The sequence below is a fragment of the Desmodus rotundus genome, chromosome 3 (genome assembly GCF_022682495.2).
Source record: "Desmodus rotundus isolate HL8 chromosome 3, HLdesRot8A.1, whole genome shotgun sequence".
Taxonomy (NCBI): domain Eukaryota; kingdom Metazoa; phylum Chordata; class Mammalia; order Chiroptera; family Phyllostomidae; genus Desmodus; species Desmodus rotundus.
In genome coordinates, this window is record NC_071389.1 from 2,656,889 (window position 1) to 2,674,136 (window position 17,248).

Consider the following 17,248-nt stretch of genomic DNA (forward strand, 5'->3'; position numbering starts at 1 on the left):
CAAACGCTGGTGAGTCCCCGTGCCCAAGGTACTGCGGAGTCAAAATCACAGAGTCGGGGTACCCGGGGGCACACGGCGGGGCGAGGCGCACAGGGACGAGGTGTTTCACGCGGGCAGGGTTACGGCAGCACGAGACAGAAAGGGCCATGGGGACAGGTGGGTGGGGACGGGTGCACAACACGGCGAGTGTATTTAGTGCACTGGACCGCACGCTTAAAAACGGTTAAGACGGTAAATTTTGTGGTGTATTTTACCACCAGGAAAAAAGACGTTAAAAGAGTCAGAAGGTCACTTTAAAATCAGTTTAGGTTATGTGAATTTCTCCCCCATAAAAAATAACATTTTTAAAAGATAAATCAGCCCTGGCTGAGGTGGCTCAGTGGATTGAGTGACGGTCTGAGTGATTGATGGACCAGGACTGAGGGGTCGCTGGCGTGATTCCTGGTCAGAGCACGTGCCTGGGTTGCGGGCCAGGTCCCCGGTTGGTGGCAACTGATCGATGTCTCTCTCACACATTGGTCTTTCTCTCCCTCTCTTTCTCCCTCCCCCCCTCTCTAAAAAGAGTAAACAAAATCTTTTCTTAAAAAAAACAGATGCATTTATGACTGTACATTGTCTCCAAATAATCCAAGTGGGTGGTGGAAGAGAGCGCAGAGAGAATGAGCCTGGCAAGGCCCGAAGCTCCACGAGGTGCCTCCGACTCTCCCGTCTGCTGGGGTCCGAGCTGGAAACCCCACCGGGTAAGTTTTTGTAAGAGGAAGGCAGCGTGCAGCCAGGGTGCAGCTGAAGAATGACCTGTCCCTGCCAGGGCCCAGCCCCGAGCTTGCAGGAGGCCCGGGGCCCATCCCCGCTGTCACACAGGCCCTCGTGGGGGAGGAAGGGCAGCCCAGGCCGGCATCGGCACTGTTTTCTCCGCCAACGTCCCAACCTGTGTGCAGCGGGGCCCCGACCCAGCCTCCACCACCAGGTCCACACACATATCACCTACAAAGACCACTCCACAGCTGGGACATCCCTTTCCAATTGCAGGAGCAAAGGACACCGACAACAGCAAAATGGAACCCCATGTTTAGTGTTGAGATAAGCCGCCAATCAAGAGAACTGAGGAGCTACTGCCAGCCACAGTCCACGCGCGCCGGGAAGCAGCAGCGCGGGCCCATGAGGAGTTACACAATAACGGAGTGTCACCTAACACATACCAGTTTCTGCACACAGACTTTATAATAGCAAGCAAACTATAGTTAACATTCAGGAGACAACATCATCTCACTGTAAATGATGAGTGGACAGCTGTGTGGAGCCCCCTACCGAGGCGCCAAGCCCATGCTGCACAGGGCTGGCACCCTCCCAGTGCCCCCAACCCACTGGATGACACCTAGGGACACCACACCTGCGCCCACACTTCCTCCCCCAGGCTCCTGTCACAGCCCAGAGACCCGTCCCTCTTGGTGAAGGCCCAGACCCAGCCCAGAGTGCCCATCCCACGCGGCAGATGCGTTCATGCACAGCTGCCTTTTACCTGAAACTTCTGGCAATAAAGAAAAGCAGAGCATCATTAGAACAACTGTGACTGTGTGTTCGGCCATAGAACACCTGCCTCTAGGTTTGTTCCCCTGAATAGGACCCTGGATTACACCGACTTGAAGTGTGGACATCAGGGAGGCCAGTCACGGCTGCCAGAGCAGACGGGAACATACAGCGGCCTGGATCCCAACACCGCCCCCTTCCAGGGCTCGCCCCATGGCTGATGGGCCTCCTGTTCTCCTGTCAGCCACACTATAACGCCAGGTGACCACCCCTCGGGAGGCGACTTGGGGGCCTTTTCTCAGTTTCTGATGGACTTGTTATATTGACGTCTGCTTTTCCAAACAGAGAAACAGATCTCAAGAATGGCACGATTTGGGTTTTCCACAGACTGTCCCCATGAAGTCTGTCTGTGGTACCTCTTCCGGCTGAACCTACAAGTCCCCGGTGACGACACAGGCCCGTGCAGAGCTCATTAGGAGAGATCGTCGCCACGGGTGCAGACTCCAGCCTGCCCACGCTTGATGTCACATGCAAAATGCAGCAAATGGCCTCATTTTTCAAAACAATTATCAGCCCGATAATTAGGAATCCCTGCTATCGGGAGCCGTGCCTCCTGAACGCTCATCACCGCCAGTCACATCCCATTGCGTGCAGTCGGCACAAAGACGGAAGGGGTGAGCTGCCACGGGGACGAAAGGCTTTCTAGAACCTGCCCCTCGCTGGTCAGCGGGTTGCTAACATGATCACACGGCCGCAGGGGAGCAATGTCAATGGGGACCTGAACCGGCACGAGGGGCCTTACGTTGCTGTCCACTCCCGCAGGGCTGTTCAGCACGTACTCCAGCTGGAAGACGATGGCGAATGCAGGGTGACGGACCATCTCGGGAACTCGGAGGCGGCTTCTCAAAACCAGGGCTTGGTTTCCAGAGCTGCACCAAGAACACACAGCAGGGGCACGTCAGGTGGTGGCTCCCGCTTCCCTGCCCCCCTCCACCACTGTCACCACGCTGGCGCAGCACGCCCCGCCCAGAGCAGTGCCTCCAAGCTCCTCTGGACACCACGGGGAACACTTTTTCCAAGTCGCCGGTGCTGTGTCAGGAGGCAGGACTGGCACAGCCAGGTCTCCCTGAAGGCTCCGCCCCCAGTGCCAGCAGCTGCAGCCCTTGGAGGTACCTCTGGTTCTGATCTGGGATGCACAGGCTGCCCAGAGCAGCAGACCTCACAACACCAAGGTCTGCTCCCAACGGGCACAACTTGGCAAGAGGAAACACAGGCACCTGGGAGGGACCACACCTCAAGTGCGAGAACTACTTCGATTCACGTGGACGCCCGCTCACTCCTCCTAATCCCCGGGGGCTGGGACTGGGGGTGGGGGGGGGCCTGAGCGAGTACCTGGCCTTGGAAGAGGAGCCGACTTTCCTGCTGAAGCTGGCAGAGCGTGTCAAGGCCACCTCCCGCTCGGGCACCAGCACCATGACCTGCGGCCTGTGCACGAAGCCCAGACCATTGTGCACGCCAACGCACAGCCGCCGCTCTGAGATCTCCAGAGCGCTGCCGTCCAGCAGGCCGCCCTGGAAGAGCACAGGGCAGACAGCATCAGGCCTGGGCGGACGGGGAAAGGGGCTCGCAGGCCAAGTTCCCGGGGAGGGGCAAGCAGAGAGGAAAGGCTGTAAGGGAGTCTCAGCCCTTTCCAGACCACATGGCACTTCATCAGAAAGAGCCCCAGTGAAGGGCAGATAAGTCAACTGGTCAAAATCGGCTGGCTGCAGGGATTTGCTGAGTAGTCTGCGGTCTCCTCAGGTAGCACGTTCTTCTCCAAGCAATGCACCTCAATGCACCCCTCACCAGAATCTTGCCCTAAGTCTCCAAGGTTAAGCCTCCTTTCTCAAGATGCGCCAAACGAGCAGCTGGGGACCTCGGGACAAGCCCCAGGGCTGGGGGTCTGAGGCATGGGAGCCCCTGTGGAGGGCGGCGCTGGCGGAGCTGCCTGGCCTGGCAGGTCTCACAGCCTCAGCCCTCCGCAGGGTTCAGGCACTGCAGGCCTCAGGCAGACGGGCCGCGGACAAGGGAGCCTACTCAGGCAGTAAGTCATGAACCAATACAAAACGAATCTGCCCCAAAGTGGTCGTGGGATATTAAAGTGTTTCATCTCAGGGAAAATGTACAGGCACTCTAACGAACGAGCCAGGATAGTCCTCCAGGCTATTGCTGTTGATTAAATTACGGGATCGTAGGAAAATGATGCCTGAATCACCAAGAATTCTTCACTGCCCATTCATCAACGGAACAGACGTGTGTGCTGCCTCTGAGTCCTTGAGCGAGGAGAACAAACCAGCGGGGGCGGCGGAGTGTCTGCCGGTGAGTGGGCAACAGAAACACAAAGGCGGTAAAAACACACAATAAAGTGGTTTTATGGGAACATATCGAACCCGACAGTGGCACTCTTACAGCATGTCCACCCTCAAAGAAGCCCCTCTGCGCAATGAAGAAACGGCGGGGACTGCGCAGAGAAAACACGAGTGGCCACTTCAACCCTCTCTGCGGTGTCTCTGTTTCAGAGGAGACCACGTTACCCAGAGCTCCATCTTCAAGGACGGCCACCTCACTTGTGCGTGTGCGTGTGCGTGTGCGTGTGCATGTGTGCATGTGCGTGTGCGTGTGTGTGATTGATAACTGCTGACTGCTTAGGCTATAGGATGGGCACTGACAGACCGCAGCGGTCAGGCTCACGAACAATAAATAACACTGACTGCGTGCCGACACTTGCCCTCCCAGCGGGTGCAGTGCTGAGCCAATCACGTCCGCGCCCCCCAGTGCCAACACTGCCCTGGGGACCACGGCCAACCAGGAAACTGGTGTGGAAACCAGGTGCTCTGGCAGGGACCCGGCCGGTCCGCGGCAAGGCCCGAAGCCCAAGGGCACCTGCAGGGAGGATGAGCAGGACAGGGAGCCTCATGCTCAGAGGCCGCGCTGGGCTCGAGGCGTCGCCCCGACTACAGGTGGGGACAAGGCTCCATCGAGTCCGGGGCACTCCCTACAGGCTCTCAGGTGAAGGGCAGATAGGAACGTACTCACACAGCAGGATGAACCTGACAGGTCTGGGGGCATGTGCCCAGAAGTCTGCTTGGATGGGGTAGAATGACCGGGACTCTAATACCTCCTTGGACGGAGCTGAATGCCCTCAAAATGTCCTCTGCAGGTGTCAATTATTTCATGCTTCCCCTACACTCATTCAGTGACTCGTTTATCAAATGGGGACTGGTTGAGAATATATCCAAGATAACGTTAACTAATGTTTCCACGTGACAGCACCTCCATCACCACCAAAGTTAAGACAATGGTCTAAATTGTCCCTCTTCCACCATGGAGAGGGAAAGGACAGTACCAGGTCCCCGGTGGGGGGACTGTGCCCCCACCCCAGGCAGCATCGGAGGCTCCACTCTGCCACTGGCATTGCCCGTGCTGACGAGGGACTGTACCTCCCGAAAGTGGTCACTGGTTAGGAGTTCCAGGAGCTCCTCCTCAAATTTCTCAAGGGAAGGATACAGCGTGACGAAGACATCATCCAAGTACCACGTGACCGACCTCTGCAGGCGAGGCTTCCGGAGGACGTCACCTGAAATGAGGAGAGCACGTGCAGGCAGGAGATCCACAGGAGTCCAGGCCACAGTGAGAAGCCCTGCAGATGTGGAAGGAGGCACGGGGCCCGTGCAGATAGGACGCAGACTCAGAGCCCACTGGGGTGCAGGCCCAGGCGCTAACCTGACAGCACAAACGCAACTTGCATTGGAGTCCCGACCCTGCCTGGGCCTCCTCTGGGGCCAGTGTCATGACTGGCCGTCCGAGAACAAGGATGACAGGACGTGAGGATGCTCGTATCCACACCTCCTTCCTCCCCAGCAAGAGCATGGCCAGCGAAGCCGGTCCTCGCTCACCACGTTGACCTTGAATCCCCTGGGAACAGGCGGCATCCTCATTGTGCACTAAGGCGAAAGCACAACCTGGGCTGGCGCCACAGGACACAAGTCCCTGTCCTGATCAAGAACCCTCCTCAGACCCCGAGCTCCTTGAGCGCAGAAGGGGACACCGGCTCCTGGCACCCAGGCCAGCGTCCGGCAGAGCAGGCACGTGAAAACCCTCGGCTGCAAGGGGAAGCCCCGAGTGCCCCGGGGCAGCCCAGTACAGGAGGAAGCAGGCACAGCCAGCCGCTTCCTGAAAGCACATGGCCCCGTGGGGACCTCACGTCCCCATCGCTGGGATTGTTCCGGTTCTGGGCCTCTCTGTCTCTTCTGGAGTCTTACGATTACTTAACGATTTAGGTGCATGGTCAGCTTTCCAAAGGCAATGCCAAAGTTTAAAAAAGTACTAACTGACACAAGACTCAGTGACGGTGCAACTGCAGTGGGAAGAGCGCTGAGCTGTCCAGCCAGAGGCTCCTGAGTCAGCGCAGCGGGCAGACAAGTTTGTCTTCACCCTCCCGGGACCGAGACCCTGAGTGAAAAGCATCCACCGTCAGGCCCAGGTGGGGGGCTCACACGGTTGAGCGGTGTCCACTGTCCCCGACATCAAAAGGTTGCGGGTTTCATCCCAGATCAGGGCACATGCCTCGGTTGTGGGTTCGATCCCCGATCGGGGCACGTACAGGAGGCAACCGATCAATGTTTCTCACATGGATGTGTCTCTCCCCTCAACCCTCCCTCCCTCTCTAAAATCAGTGAACATACCCTCAGGCGAGGATTTAAAACAGAGCATCCACATGCACCCTCTGCCCTAGAAATGCCACTTTTTGAACCTATTCAGCAAAATAAGCAAGGTATTCATAGGAGCGTTATTTATAATAAAGTAAGAAATAGTAAATGTTCAAAAACGGGGGAATTTAAGTAAGCTGCACATCCACATAAAATGGGAACAAAAATCAAGCTGTCAAAGGTAATTTAATGATCACAAAGTAACCGTAATAGTGGAGAAAAGAAAAACACATGAAACTGCCCACTCGATGCCCATTCTATCTAAACACATGTGTTTACACGTGTGTGTGCCCGCAGGCAGGAACCACAGGTTACGTTATTCCCTTCTTCGTGGTTTCCTACCTCCTCCCCATCTCAAAGATGCATTAGCCTCAACGCTTCCGAGAAAGTTCACACACTCCTTCCATAATTTTTAAAAGTGTCTGCAGCCGGTCCCCTGAGGACTCACAACCAGTCACAACTGCAGGCGGCTTTCTTCACAACAGCCCAGGCGCCCATCACGAATGAACGATACACAAAACGTGGTCTGTCTGCACAACGCACCACTTCTCACTCAGCCTCAGAAAGGAAGGCAATCCCGGCACGCGCCCATCACAACACGGATGGACCTTGAGGATGCACCGCTGAGTGACACAGGCCCGCCACGAACGGACAAGTACGGAATGATCCCATTTACATGAGGTGGTTAAAGGAATCAAACTCAGAGACAGAAAGTAAAATGGTGGGTGCCGGGGGCTGGGGGCGAGGAGGAATGGGGAGCGAGTGTTTAGTGGGGACCGAGTGTCCGTTCACAAGATGAAGAAGCCACTCAAAGGCCCTGACTGATGGGACCCAAAGCAGGTCTCCCCACGCCCGGGGCTCAGTGGTTCACAGCGCACCCTGACAAGCCGGGACTGTGGTCGGGTGCTCTGCCTCCAGTGCTCCTGTGGGCCTCAGGGGGATTGGGAATGTCCTCAGGTGGCCATGAGACCCTCTGCTCTCCCCCAGAGCCCACCAGTGCTGTGAGAAGTGGGCCCACACCCCCAGCACATCCATGGCTCCACCAGACTCCATCAGAAAAGATGGGTCCATTCCAGAAAAGGGGCTTCTGGCTTCTATTTATGATTCGGCTTCCATGACCTCCGGCTGCTTCAGGCAGAACCCCGCACCACTCCATGGCAGGCTGGGTGGCCGAGCCTCCATCCATTGAACCCGCCCAGTCCCGCATCCCAATCTGTCCCATTCGCCTGTGCTGGAGCCCACAGAGCAGGCAGAGCATGAGGATGGGAGTCTGAGGCACACAGCCGAGGGGTCCCAGCCTGGAGGCTCACTCCCATGCAACAGGCGGCTTCGTGGGCCAATACATGCCAGTGACCCAGGTGGATTTGGTGGCCCACCGTCCAGGGAAGAGGCTGTACAAGAGCAGGCTTCCAAATTGCAAGAAAAAGATACTGTGGAATCGGCAGCATTTGCCAAACTGAAACAAGTCTGAGCTTCCCTCTGAGAAGCTGCTTGGGAAAGAGGCCTGTCTGCCTTCTGGGGGTGACAGAGAGCTGCCAGAAGGACCAGAATTAATGCTGTCACGTCCAGTCATTCCCAGACTGAAGTCACTCTTACAGACCCAACCCCCACACAAGTGAGTGCGAGTCAAACCAGGAAGACGCAAATGAGGCCCGCGGGTTGTCCGGTGTGATACTGCTCTGCCGTCTGGGGACACTGGGCACAGCGCACACGGGACCTCTCCACATCACTCACTCAAACCACAGTGAATCACAGTAACCCTGATAAAAATTTCAGTTAAAAACAACTGAACCCTCCTACGCTGTGGCATTTCACAAATGAACAAATATCCAGCTCCCAGTACGGCCCTGGAATACACCATACCCTCCGCACACACGGCAGATGGTCCACCTGGGAGCCTTCCAGTCCCAGCCTCGGCCCTTCCAGGGCTACAGGACGCTGTCCGGCAAAGGCCCCTTTATCAAGAGGGAGTCACAAGAGCCCAGAGGTCCAGGGCAGAACATCACAGCAAAACCAACGCCGTCAGAAGGCAGCTCCACGCCTCCAGGCCTGGAGGCACACTCCATGGGTCATCTGCCCAGAATGTGGGCTAGCACAACGGGAGTCTTCTCAATGGTCACCAGGCGACCTGATGACAAGCAGTGTCCCTCCGTTCTCCCCAGGACAGCGAGTGTGGCCCTTGCCCGTGGCAAGTTAGGCTCCCCCACCCCTCGCCCGCCAGAGCGTGTTCAGGCTCCACTTCCATTCATTCCAAACAACCACTTAAACCGCGGTGCGCCTCTGCCGTGTCCCAGGCACTGCCTGTGTCCAGCTGTGCCTTTGTGCACGGCCACTGCACGCCAGCGGGGCTATGGGGCTCAGGTCTCTCCCGAAAATGTGACCTTTAAGGATAAAGAGCTGGAATCACGCTCCCAATCAAAACTCTGCTCTGTAGCGTGGCCCCTGGACTCCACAGTCTCACACGAGAGACTAAGAACCAAACTCAGGCCGTCTGGGCGTCTGTTCTTCTCTTTCCATTAATGACCTAGAAGTGGGTCTGGGCTGAGCTTCAGTGTTTTAAAGTTTATCTGCGATCCTACTGACACCCACTGGCAAGCCACAGAGTGACGCTGCAGCTCAGGCCCGCCCCCAGGACGAGAGGCTGACTCAGAGCGGGTATGCCCAGCACCCACCACTGACCGAGGGGCCCAGGCCAGAGGGCCGGCCACAGCCGAGGTCTCAGAGCCACAGGTTTCGCATCTCTCACTCAATCCAAGCGGACGCCCACGAGGCTCTCTCCGTCTCCCAGAACTCGAGGCCCTCCTCTCTCTCAGAAGGGACAAATACCGCAGGATCCCGCTCATAGGAATAGTAACTGGAACAGTCTTATTCAGAGAGATGGAGGGAGAACGGAGGGAGCCAGGGGCAGGGGAGGGCTGGGGAGTGAGTGTTCGATGGGGACGGGGCTCCGGTTTGGGAAGACGGAAGTCCTGAAGGTGACAGCAGGGTGGTTGTACACGGCGCGAATGCACTTACTGCCGCTGAACTCTTCACTCAAAAAATGGTTAAGACAGTAAGTTTTATGTTATGCCTATTTATCACAATTAAAAAATAATAATAATCAAGCCACTGGTGTGGAGGTCTAGGAAGGTGACATGTGGCAACAGTGGTTTTCCTGGCCACGGTCATAAACACATGACTGCTTTTCTCACAGAAGCACTTCCTGAGGAAAGAAGACAGAGGTGACGTGAGGGACGTGAGACTATTCCGGAAGGGACTACAAACATCGATGGCACTGCCACCTCCTGCTCCTCCTGCTCCTCCTTCGGCTCTTCCTCCTCCTCCTGCTGCTCCTCCTGCTCCTCCTCCCCTGCCAGGCTGTTTGCAGAGAGGTGCTGGCCACACCCCACTGGTACTCACCTGCCCAACAGACCCCAATTCCTGGGAGGTAGGACCGTGAACTGACAAGTGGAGAGAACGAAGCAGCCCTTACCCGTGTCCCCGTGAGCTGGAAGGAGGCCAGGTATGTGCTGCAGACCAGATACCAGAAGGTTCTCGGGCAGGAGGTGGAAGGCGGGCTCCAGGGCCGGGTGGGGCCTCAGGGTGCACTGCAGGCTGCAGTTCTCAATCACGGTCATGTGTTTGTTTTCTGGGGGAGAAAACACCTCTGTGACAGCTGACACTAAAGGCACTTCGGTCAAATCAGCCGATAAACTGAGAACCTTAGACGTAAGTAAATACCACAAACAGGAAATGTATTTTTCTAGGGAGACAGAGGAATTACTCTGTTGGTTCAGCCAAAAAAATGGGGGGGGAAATCTCTAGTAACTTTCTCTGGTAAAACTGCCAGAAAGAGATGCTTGTTTTTAATGCAACAGAACAAACCCTCTGTGGCTCACACCTTCCCCAGAGCGGGAGGCCCTTCCCAGGCTTCGCTCAGCCGGGGCCTCCCCTCAGCCTCAGCTCTGGTGTCCGTGGAGCCCCACAAGGCGGCAAGGCCAGGCCCTGGGGACCGGGCCTCCAAGACAGAGCCCCGTCCGCAAGGACGGCCCGTTCTTCTGGGGTGAGGGCTAAGACTCAGGCAATCGATCTTCATAACACATGGAGAGCAGATCCAAACCCCAAGAAAGGTTCTGCCAAGGCACTGGGAAAAGCAGGAGGAGGGGAAGGTCCTGGAGGAAGCGAGGACCAAAGGAGCGCAGACCCAGCGTGCGGGGTGGAAGAGGGAACAGTTCCACCAGCAGGACAGGCGGCGCAGGGAGGGGCACACCCCAGAACCACAGGGCTTTGGGGTTGAGAGGACCCAACCCCAAGCACCCACAGACATTCCCACTAAATGGTTGCTTGTACTTGGGCTCGATTTCCTCCATGGACAGGGGCCTCGGGAAACATGCTATGTGATTCCTAAGAAAAGAGCTAAAGGCAACCCACTGCATTCATCAGAAAAAGAAATTAATGAAAACTGTATCGTTATTACCTAACCATCCCAAACACGGGCTCTGCTTACTTTAAAATGTTAAATGCCCCATAAGGCACTTTCCGACGACCTCTGTGGAGGGCACACGGGAGAAACATTGCAGTACCGTGACTGCGCAGCCCTGCCTGGGACTCAGCCATCCTATGGGCGGGAGGTTACCCTGGAGACGAGCCCGCACCCCTGCAAAGGGCAGCACGGTGTCAGCCCTCACTCATCTCTAGGACGGCCCTAGTGTCCCCTGCGGGGACTGAGTCCATCCTGCACTGCCATCCGACCAATGCCGCACAGCGGTGAAAGGGCTGAGGGGCTTTCTACGCCCTGACACGATGCATTCTCGAAGACAAACCGTTATGGGGGGAAAGCAAGGGCCAGCACCACAAGTAAAAGGAGGGCAAAAATAAGACTGGGGACATGCTTGTTGGCGTCAAAAGACCCTGAAAGGACCCACAGAACTCAGAGAGGTCACCTGGGTGCAGGTGAAGGAGAGAACTCCCTCTGACCCTTTCTATACGTTCCTGTGCTTTCTGAACTCTGAGCCGTGTGAATGCGTCACCCATTCAAGAAAACACCGCCCATCTCTGGGAATGACAACCGAGGAGGTACGCTCATGGCCCGTGGCTGGTCCTCCCCGGGCTTCCCTGCAGGCACGGCCCCCAAAGACATTCCAACAGCACCCGAAACCGCAGACGCGAGCCAGTGTAGCATGTACGCCATCTAAAGGTCCCGGTTCTAGGGAGACTCCAGGGGAGGAAACGCTGGCCATGTAGTAATTAAATTCAACTGAGAAATAACCTAAAAGCCAATCTTCATCAATAAAATTAAGTTTCTGCCTGTTTCAAAATTCAGCGGGAGGTGGAGGTGATGGGGCTGGTTTGACTCTTTCACACCGGCTCCAGGACAAATTAAATTCCTGTCACGGAATCCAGGCAACATCTCCAAGAGAAAGTCCCCTCCCGCACAGACCCACCTGCAAACACATGGCCTGTCCGCCCCCCGGCACAGTTGGCACGGGCCTCGCGCGGCCTCTGAAGTGGCCAGTAGCCCAGCCCCACATCCACAGGCTGCCCCTCCTACCCACCCTCTCTGTGGCCATGGCCAGGGGACCTGCATGTCCCTCCCAGCTGGCGCCGCCACTGGGCCTCCTGGGAGACAGGAGCCCAGCGCTTCCACATTATGGCGTATGTCCCTACGGATAGATGGCTCTTTGATCAGGCGCGGCGAGGGCCTTGCCGTGTCGGAGATAAGCGATGGACTTCGTGGTCAGCGGCCTCCTGTACCAGCCAGTGGCAGTGCTGGACAGTAACTACCATCTGGGGGCAAAGCTGTCACCCTGGAGGCAAGGAGGCCACCAGCCCTCCCCCCGGGCCACTCCCAAGAGGCCCCACCTGTCCTGTGGCCACCCTCACCCAGCAATGCCCTCCTGGCAGGCCAGCCTTCCAATCACGTCAAAAGCCCGAGCGCACGGCCCGTCCCGCCCAACGGCAACCACTGAGGAAGCTCAAGGGCAGAACCGGAAGGGGGCAGTGCTCAGGGAAGCTGGGCGACGGCCAGTCTCTTACGTTCTATGGGGTCCTGTAGCAGCGGGTGCAGCAGGGCTCTGGGGGTGCCGTGATACAGCCTCAACCTGCAAAACAAGGCCCAGGGGCGCGTCAGCGGTGCCTCTGGCTTCAGTCTCTCTCCTAAACATCAGCTGTACTTCTTGGAAGGAGAGTGTGGGGGACCCCAACCCCCACCACATTGCCTAGAGCTTTCCTAGCGCTGCCCAACCACGGCCCTGCAGAACACAGACCCTGGGGAAGCACCAACCCCCTCGCGCCCAGCACTGTCGGGCGCACTGAGAACGTGGGCCCCAGGAAGCAACGCCAGCGAAACCCAGAATGACCGCACAGTCCCAGGAAAGACAGAGACGGAGCTATTTCCACAGCTGTCTCTCCGGAGCAGTGGTTCTCTGCCCGGGTGCTTTGGTCCCCCAGGGGACATCCAGTAATGCCTGCAGGCATGTTTGGCCGTCACCGTGGGAGAGACGCTACCAGCATCCAGTGGGTGGAGGCCAAGGACACTGCTGGGCATCCTACACTCATAGGACAGCTCCCACAGCCGACCCTCTCCAGCCCAAAACGTCTGGGTGCCAAGCTGGGAGGGCCTGGTCCAGAGTGACAATGCGACCTCAACTGTGCTGAGAAAGCTGTGAAGCAGCAACAGCCCCGGGGCACCGTTATGGGCACGCAGCAGATGCCAGAGAGGGCAGGGCGTTCCAGTGCAGCCAACCATCGGCAGCCCAGTCAGCACAGGAGAGCTGGGGAAGCCCGAGGACGGGGGGCGGAGGCAGGCACCGTTTGTCCTGGGACGTAGACGAGGGGGATTCTGGCTTGTTGCTGAAGATCCGAAGAATTCCAAACCCACATGACAGAGCCTGGAGGGTCCCATCCCGTTTCTTGCCACCGGCGACCACTTCCATCACCACCACGATGTTCGGGTGGTTCAAGGGCGTGTGAAAATACAAGGGCTGCAAAACAGAAATCGGAAGCTAGGTGAAGGATCGGACACTACCGCCTGCAGAGCAGGACACGGAGAGGGACGTGGCTGTGCTCCTGGTCAGCGTCACAGAAGCACCACACCCGGCCGGGCAGAGCACCACCAGCGGAGACAACAGACACTGAAAACTGACACCCTCGGAGCCACAGCCTCTCACCCCGAGTGCCTAACACCCCGGGCACCAGACTGTTGGCTTCTGCTCTGGGAACTTTCCATCCACGAAAGATGCCAACGGGTGTCAGGCCCTGCAGAGAAGAAAGAGACTGGGGGGAGGGGAGGCGGGGCATGCACCGCACCCCCGGCAGGACCCTGGTGATGTCGGGAAGACAGAACAAGTCCCCCGCAGACGCGGCTGCGGAGCCGTCTGATGTGACACTCGTCATAGAAACTGCAGTCACAGGCTGCCGGTGTCGGCCCCAGGCCCTGCTCATGTGGAGCTATTACGAAACTGCATCTGAACTAATTTTGTTTAAGCAGGATCCGTAGATTTCTTGAGGCGCTATGTAATTTACCCCAGTTCAGAGACCAACTAACGTCTTTTTATGACAAAGACTGTGTTGAGATGGTTTTCTTACCAGATTGCTTTGGACCTGTGCCAAGCAGACAGTATTCAAACGGCCTCTGAAAGGGCTCCCACCAGGACCTTCCCGCTCCCACCTGCGCGAACGAAGGGCGGCCTCCAGCCTGAGCTCTTGGGGCACAGTGAGCAAGGACACTGGACGGTCCAACCCGCTGCCTCGGCTCCGTCAGGGAGCAAAACTCCTACCCCTGCTGCTGTTTTCTTCCTATTGCATGAAACCCACCACAGTTGATCTTATTTAAAACTAACAAATGTCACAGACACAGAAGAGAGAGAAGGAAGCTGTGAACCAGCAGGGAACACGCATCGCAGGGGCTCAGAGTTGGCCCTGGCCTCAGCGTTTCCCAGGCACCAGCATCGGAGCTGGGATCGCCGGCTGTGCGCAGAGACCGCCGCCCCCACGAGGCAGAAAGAGGAGAGGCGGGCCCAGGCGGGCCCTGCCGGTGATTTAAACATGGAATAATCCCCTGTTAACGAGCCATTAGCACGGTGACACCCAGGAAACGTTTGCTGTAATCACAGACTGTCAGCCCAGGATAACAGAGAGACACATTAAAACATCAGCCATGAGGTATAAATCGTTATTCTATTATCTTTTATTGCAAAATGATGAAATAATGACCACTTACAGCTGACAGGTGGTTGGAACAAGAGAGAATTATGTTTCTGTTTCCAGGCCTCGAGAACTGGTTTCAAAGCCCCAATGGACAGCAGAGCGTGTCATTTGCTCACCTTGCACACTTGTACCTGTGCATGTCGTGTTTATGGACGCTGCTGCCCACTGCTCCTTTCCGCAGTGAGACGGGCATTTTAAACCGTGAGGCGAAGCCACCACAATCCCACAGTTGAAACGTCCCATGTCCTCGCTCGCTGTGCCCCAAGAGCTCAGCTAAAGGTCACCGTGAAGGTGCTCTGCCTGCAGGTGGGGGACCAGCTTCTCCAGCGTGTCCCAAGTGCCCTTCATGGCTCTCGCCGCTCCCTCCCACCCACCCCTGAAAACAGTTATTCTGAGATGAAACGAGCAGAGCAGAGCCCAGGCTGTCTGGCTCCAGGGGCTCCACTCCAAACAGGAGGGCAGCCACCGGAAGCGTGGCATGTGGAAAGAAAATGGGTGGCAAGGTCGCGGGGTGTCGCCCTGTCACCCTGCTCAGTCAGGACAGACACTTTTTCCCCAACATCACTTACGGACCCTCCAGGCTGGGAACAGCACCCTGTGAAAGAACTCCTAAGGATCCCAGGAAACGCAACCCAGCCCCACGAAGGCCCAAGGTCAAAGGCGGAGGCTAGGTTAGGGAGGTACAAAATGCAAACCCTGTTCAGGACCGACCACTCAGAGGCTCCATGGAGGTGAAAGTTGCCTGGGGATGAAAACACACTGTGACCTCCCAGCCACCATCCTTCTCCGCCACCCGCCAGAGCGTCCTCGGGAGGCTCACCTCACAGCACGCATGGGGGCTCAGCTGAAACCCCGACAGTGCTTAGCCAGTGCTTAGCGGGGCAAAACCTGCAGACAAGCCCTCCGGCCTAATGACAGTTCATTAACGCCGCGCCGTGCGCCTGGAGAAGCAAGTCCTACCCGTCAGGACAGGACTACAAGATTGAGTGGAGCCCGTCACATCACCCCAAGAGCAGGCCCCTTAAGAGCAGGGACGGGGGTGGCCATCAGCCCGCATCACACCTCACTCAACCACACGCGACGAGTCTCCACCGGGCAGGATACACGGATTAATAAATCACTAAAATGCTCATGTCTTGCTGTCTTCGTCTTCAAACACACAGACACTACTCTGCCTCGGGGCCAGGCTGCCATTTCCCTGCCTGCGCCAGGACTGAACCCGGGCCTGTGATGGCACGCCTGCGGCTGCACTGCCCCAGGCCACCCCAGTGACACGCCACTCCTCAGCCCCCGCAGAAAACAAGGTGGGCGAGAGGGCCGGGCAGAGAGGAGCCAGCACTCAGCTGGGGCTTCCTGAAGCGTGTTTTCCATGAGCCTGTAACAGAGCATCTCCAGGAAGACAAGTAATTCACAAGCACTTCCTGCTGCTTCCTTCCGCCAGCTCAGCTTCCATGCACGCTCAGACGGTGGCTCCCAACACACCACCCACCCTGAGTCGGAGGCCTAAGCACAGTGTGCGCTCTGCTGAGCAAAACTCTCCTCTGGGAAACACAAAATCCCTAATCCAAAGCCAGAAGCTCCCACTGCTCTGGGTGGAGCTCACCCTCATCCACACGGAGCAGCATGACCATGCAGACAGCCCCACCTGGGGAGCCACCAGGCCCAAAACGTGAGGGACCCCAGGGCACGATGAACCTGGTCTAGAGTGACAGTGTGACTGCAGCCTGGGCTGAAATGACCCCACGCCACCTCCTCCACCCTGCACAGCCAGCTCCCCAGCAGAGCCCAGCCCACCGCCAATGCCCACCAGTACTTGCTGAGCAAAGGCTTCCTGGGAGCCTGTGTGGGGACAGCAGAGTGTCCGATACTCACGTGACCCCAGAAGCACACACTGCCATCCCCCCTGCACAGAGGAGCCGATTCAGAGTCGAGGGTTAGATTCGTGGCCTGAAACCCCGGGAACAGTAACAGAGCAGGCTTCAGCCCGTGTCCATCTCAGAACGTGTCCCGTGGCCAAAGCCGGCGCCAGCCCCACTCCGGCCGCAGGAACAAGTCCCTGGCCGACTCAGAGAAGTAAGCAAGCAAACCGATCACAACCTGAAGGCCTCCCCAGCACACCGGTACAGGCACAGCCAACACGAGCGGGCAGATTTCAACCTCTGTGCTGCACCACACACCGGAGCCCCAACGAGAGACACCCATCATTTCTCCTTCTAGAACCATCTCTCCCCCTCTTTCTGGCATGGAGTCCCTGGGAGTGGCTTCTACAAGCCTGAGAGGAAAGAGGCCATCCTCAGAGGGACAAAATGGCCATACTGCCCACTCTGGAGAAACCGCGCGCCCGGAAACAAGCTGGTCTCCTGCCTTTTTGGTGGCTGTGCCGAGGGCAGCACAAGACGGGGAGGGCAGCACTGCTCCAGGCGGCTGGAAGGCTCCCTGCGGTGTCATGGGGTCACCCTGACACTCCCTTCAGCCCCACTTCTAAGGGGAAATGACATGGCCTTCGTTGAGAAGGAAGGACATCTGAGTTGGGGCCTCTTGGCGGGGGTTAGGGGCAGTGGAAGCAACCAATTACCTTTGTCTGAGGAGAGCAGTGGAGTTGCCTGTTACCTTAGCAACACCGGGCTGTGGTGGGCTCGGGCAGGGAGGACCTCTGGGCCAGGTCTCGGCTGTCTGTGGAGAGCCGCGAGGATGCCCGCCCAGTCGCCCTTGTAAAATGAAGGAGGAAACGTGAGCCTGTCCCCAAAAGGCTGAGCCCGGTGAGTTAGGGAAAGAATTTAAGGGAG

At 57.3% G+C, this 17,248-nt stretch overlaps 1 protein-coding gene across 7 annotated transcripts in view; it reads right to left on the bottom strand.

Moving 5' to 3' along the window:
- The window catches only part of NPHP4 (nephrocystin 4), an 86,129-nt gene that overhangs the window by 56,347 nt on the left and 12,534 nt on the right, over nt 1–17,248 (bottom strand). For 6 of the 7 annotated variants that reach the window (XR_008426362.1, XM_053920266.1, XM_053920265.1 and 3 more), the window contains 6 exons: nt 13,065–13,237; nt 12,291–12,355; nt 9,748–9,903; nt 5,007–5,143; nt 2,920–3,098; nt 2,330–2,456 (listed from right to left, as the gene is read on the bottom strand). Coding sequence is in view for 6 of the 7 variants with exons in the window: in XM_053920266.1 (XP_053776241.1) it covers nt 2,330–2,456; nt 2,920–3,098; nt 5,007–5,143; nt 9,748–9,903; nt 12,291–12,355; nt 13,065–13,237 (837 nt within the window). In the remaining variant the exon portion in view is untranslated. The remainder of the gene's footprint in view (nt 1–2,329; nt 2,457–2,919; nt 3,099–5,006; nt 5,144–9,747; nt 9,904–12,290; nt 12,356–13,064; nt 13,238–17,248) is intronic. The other variant, XM_053920267.1, reaches the window with a different exon arrangement.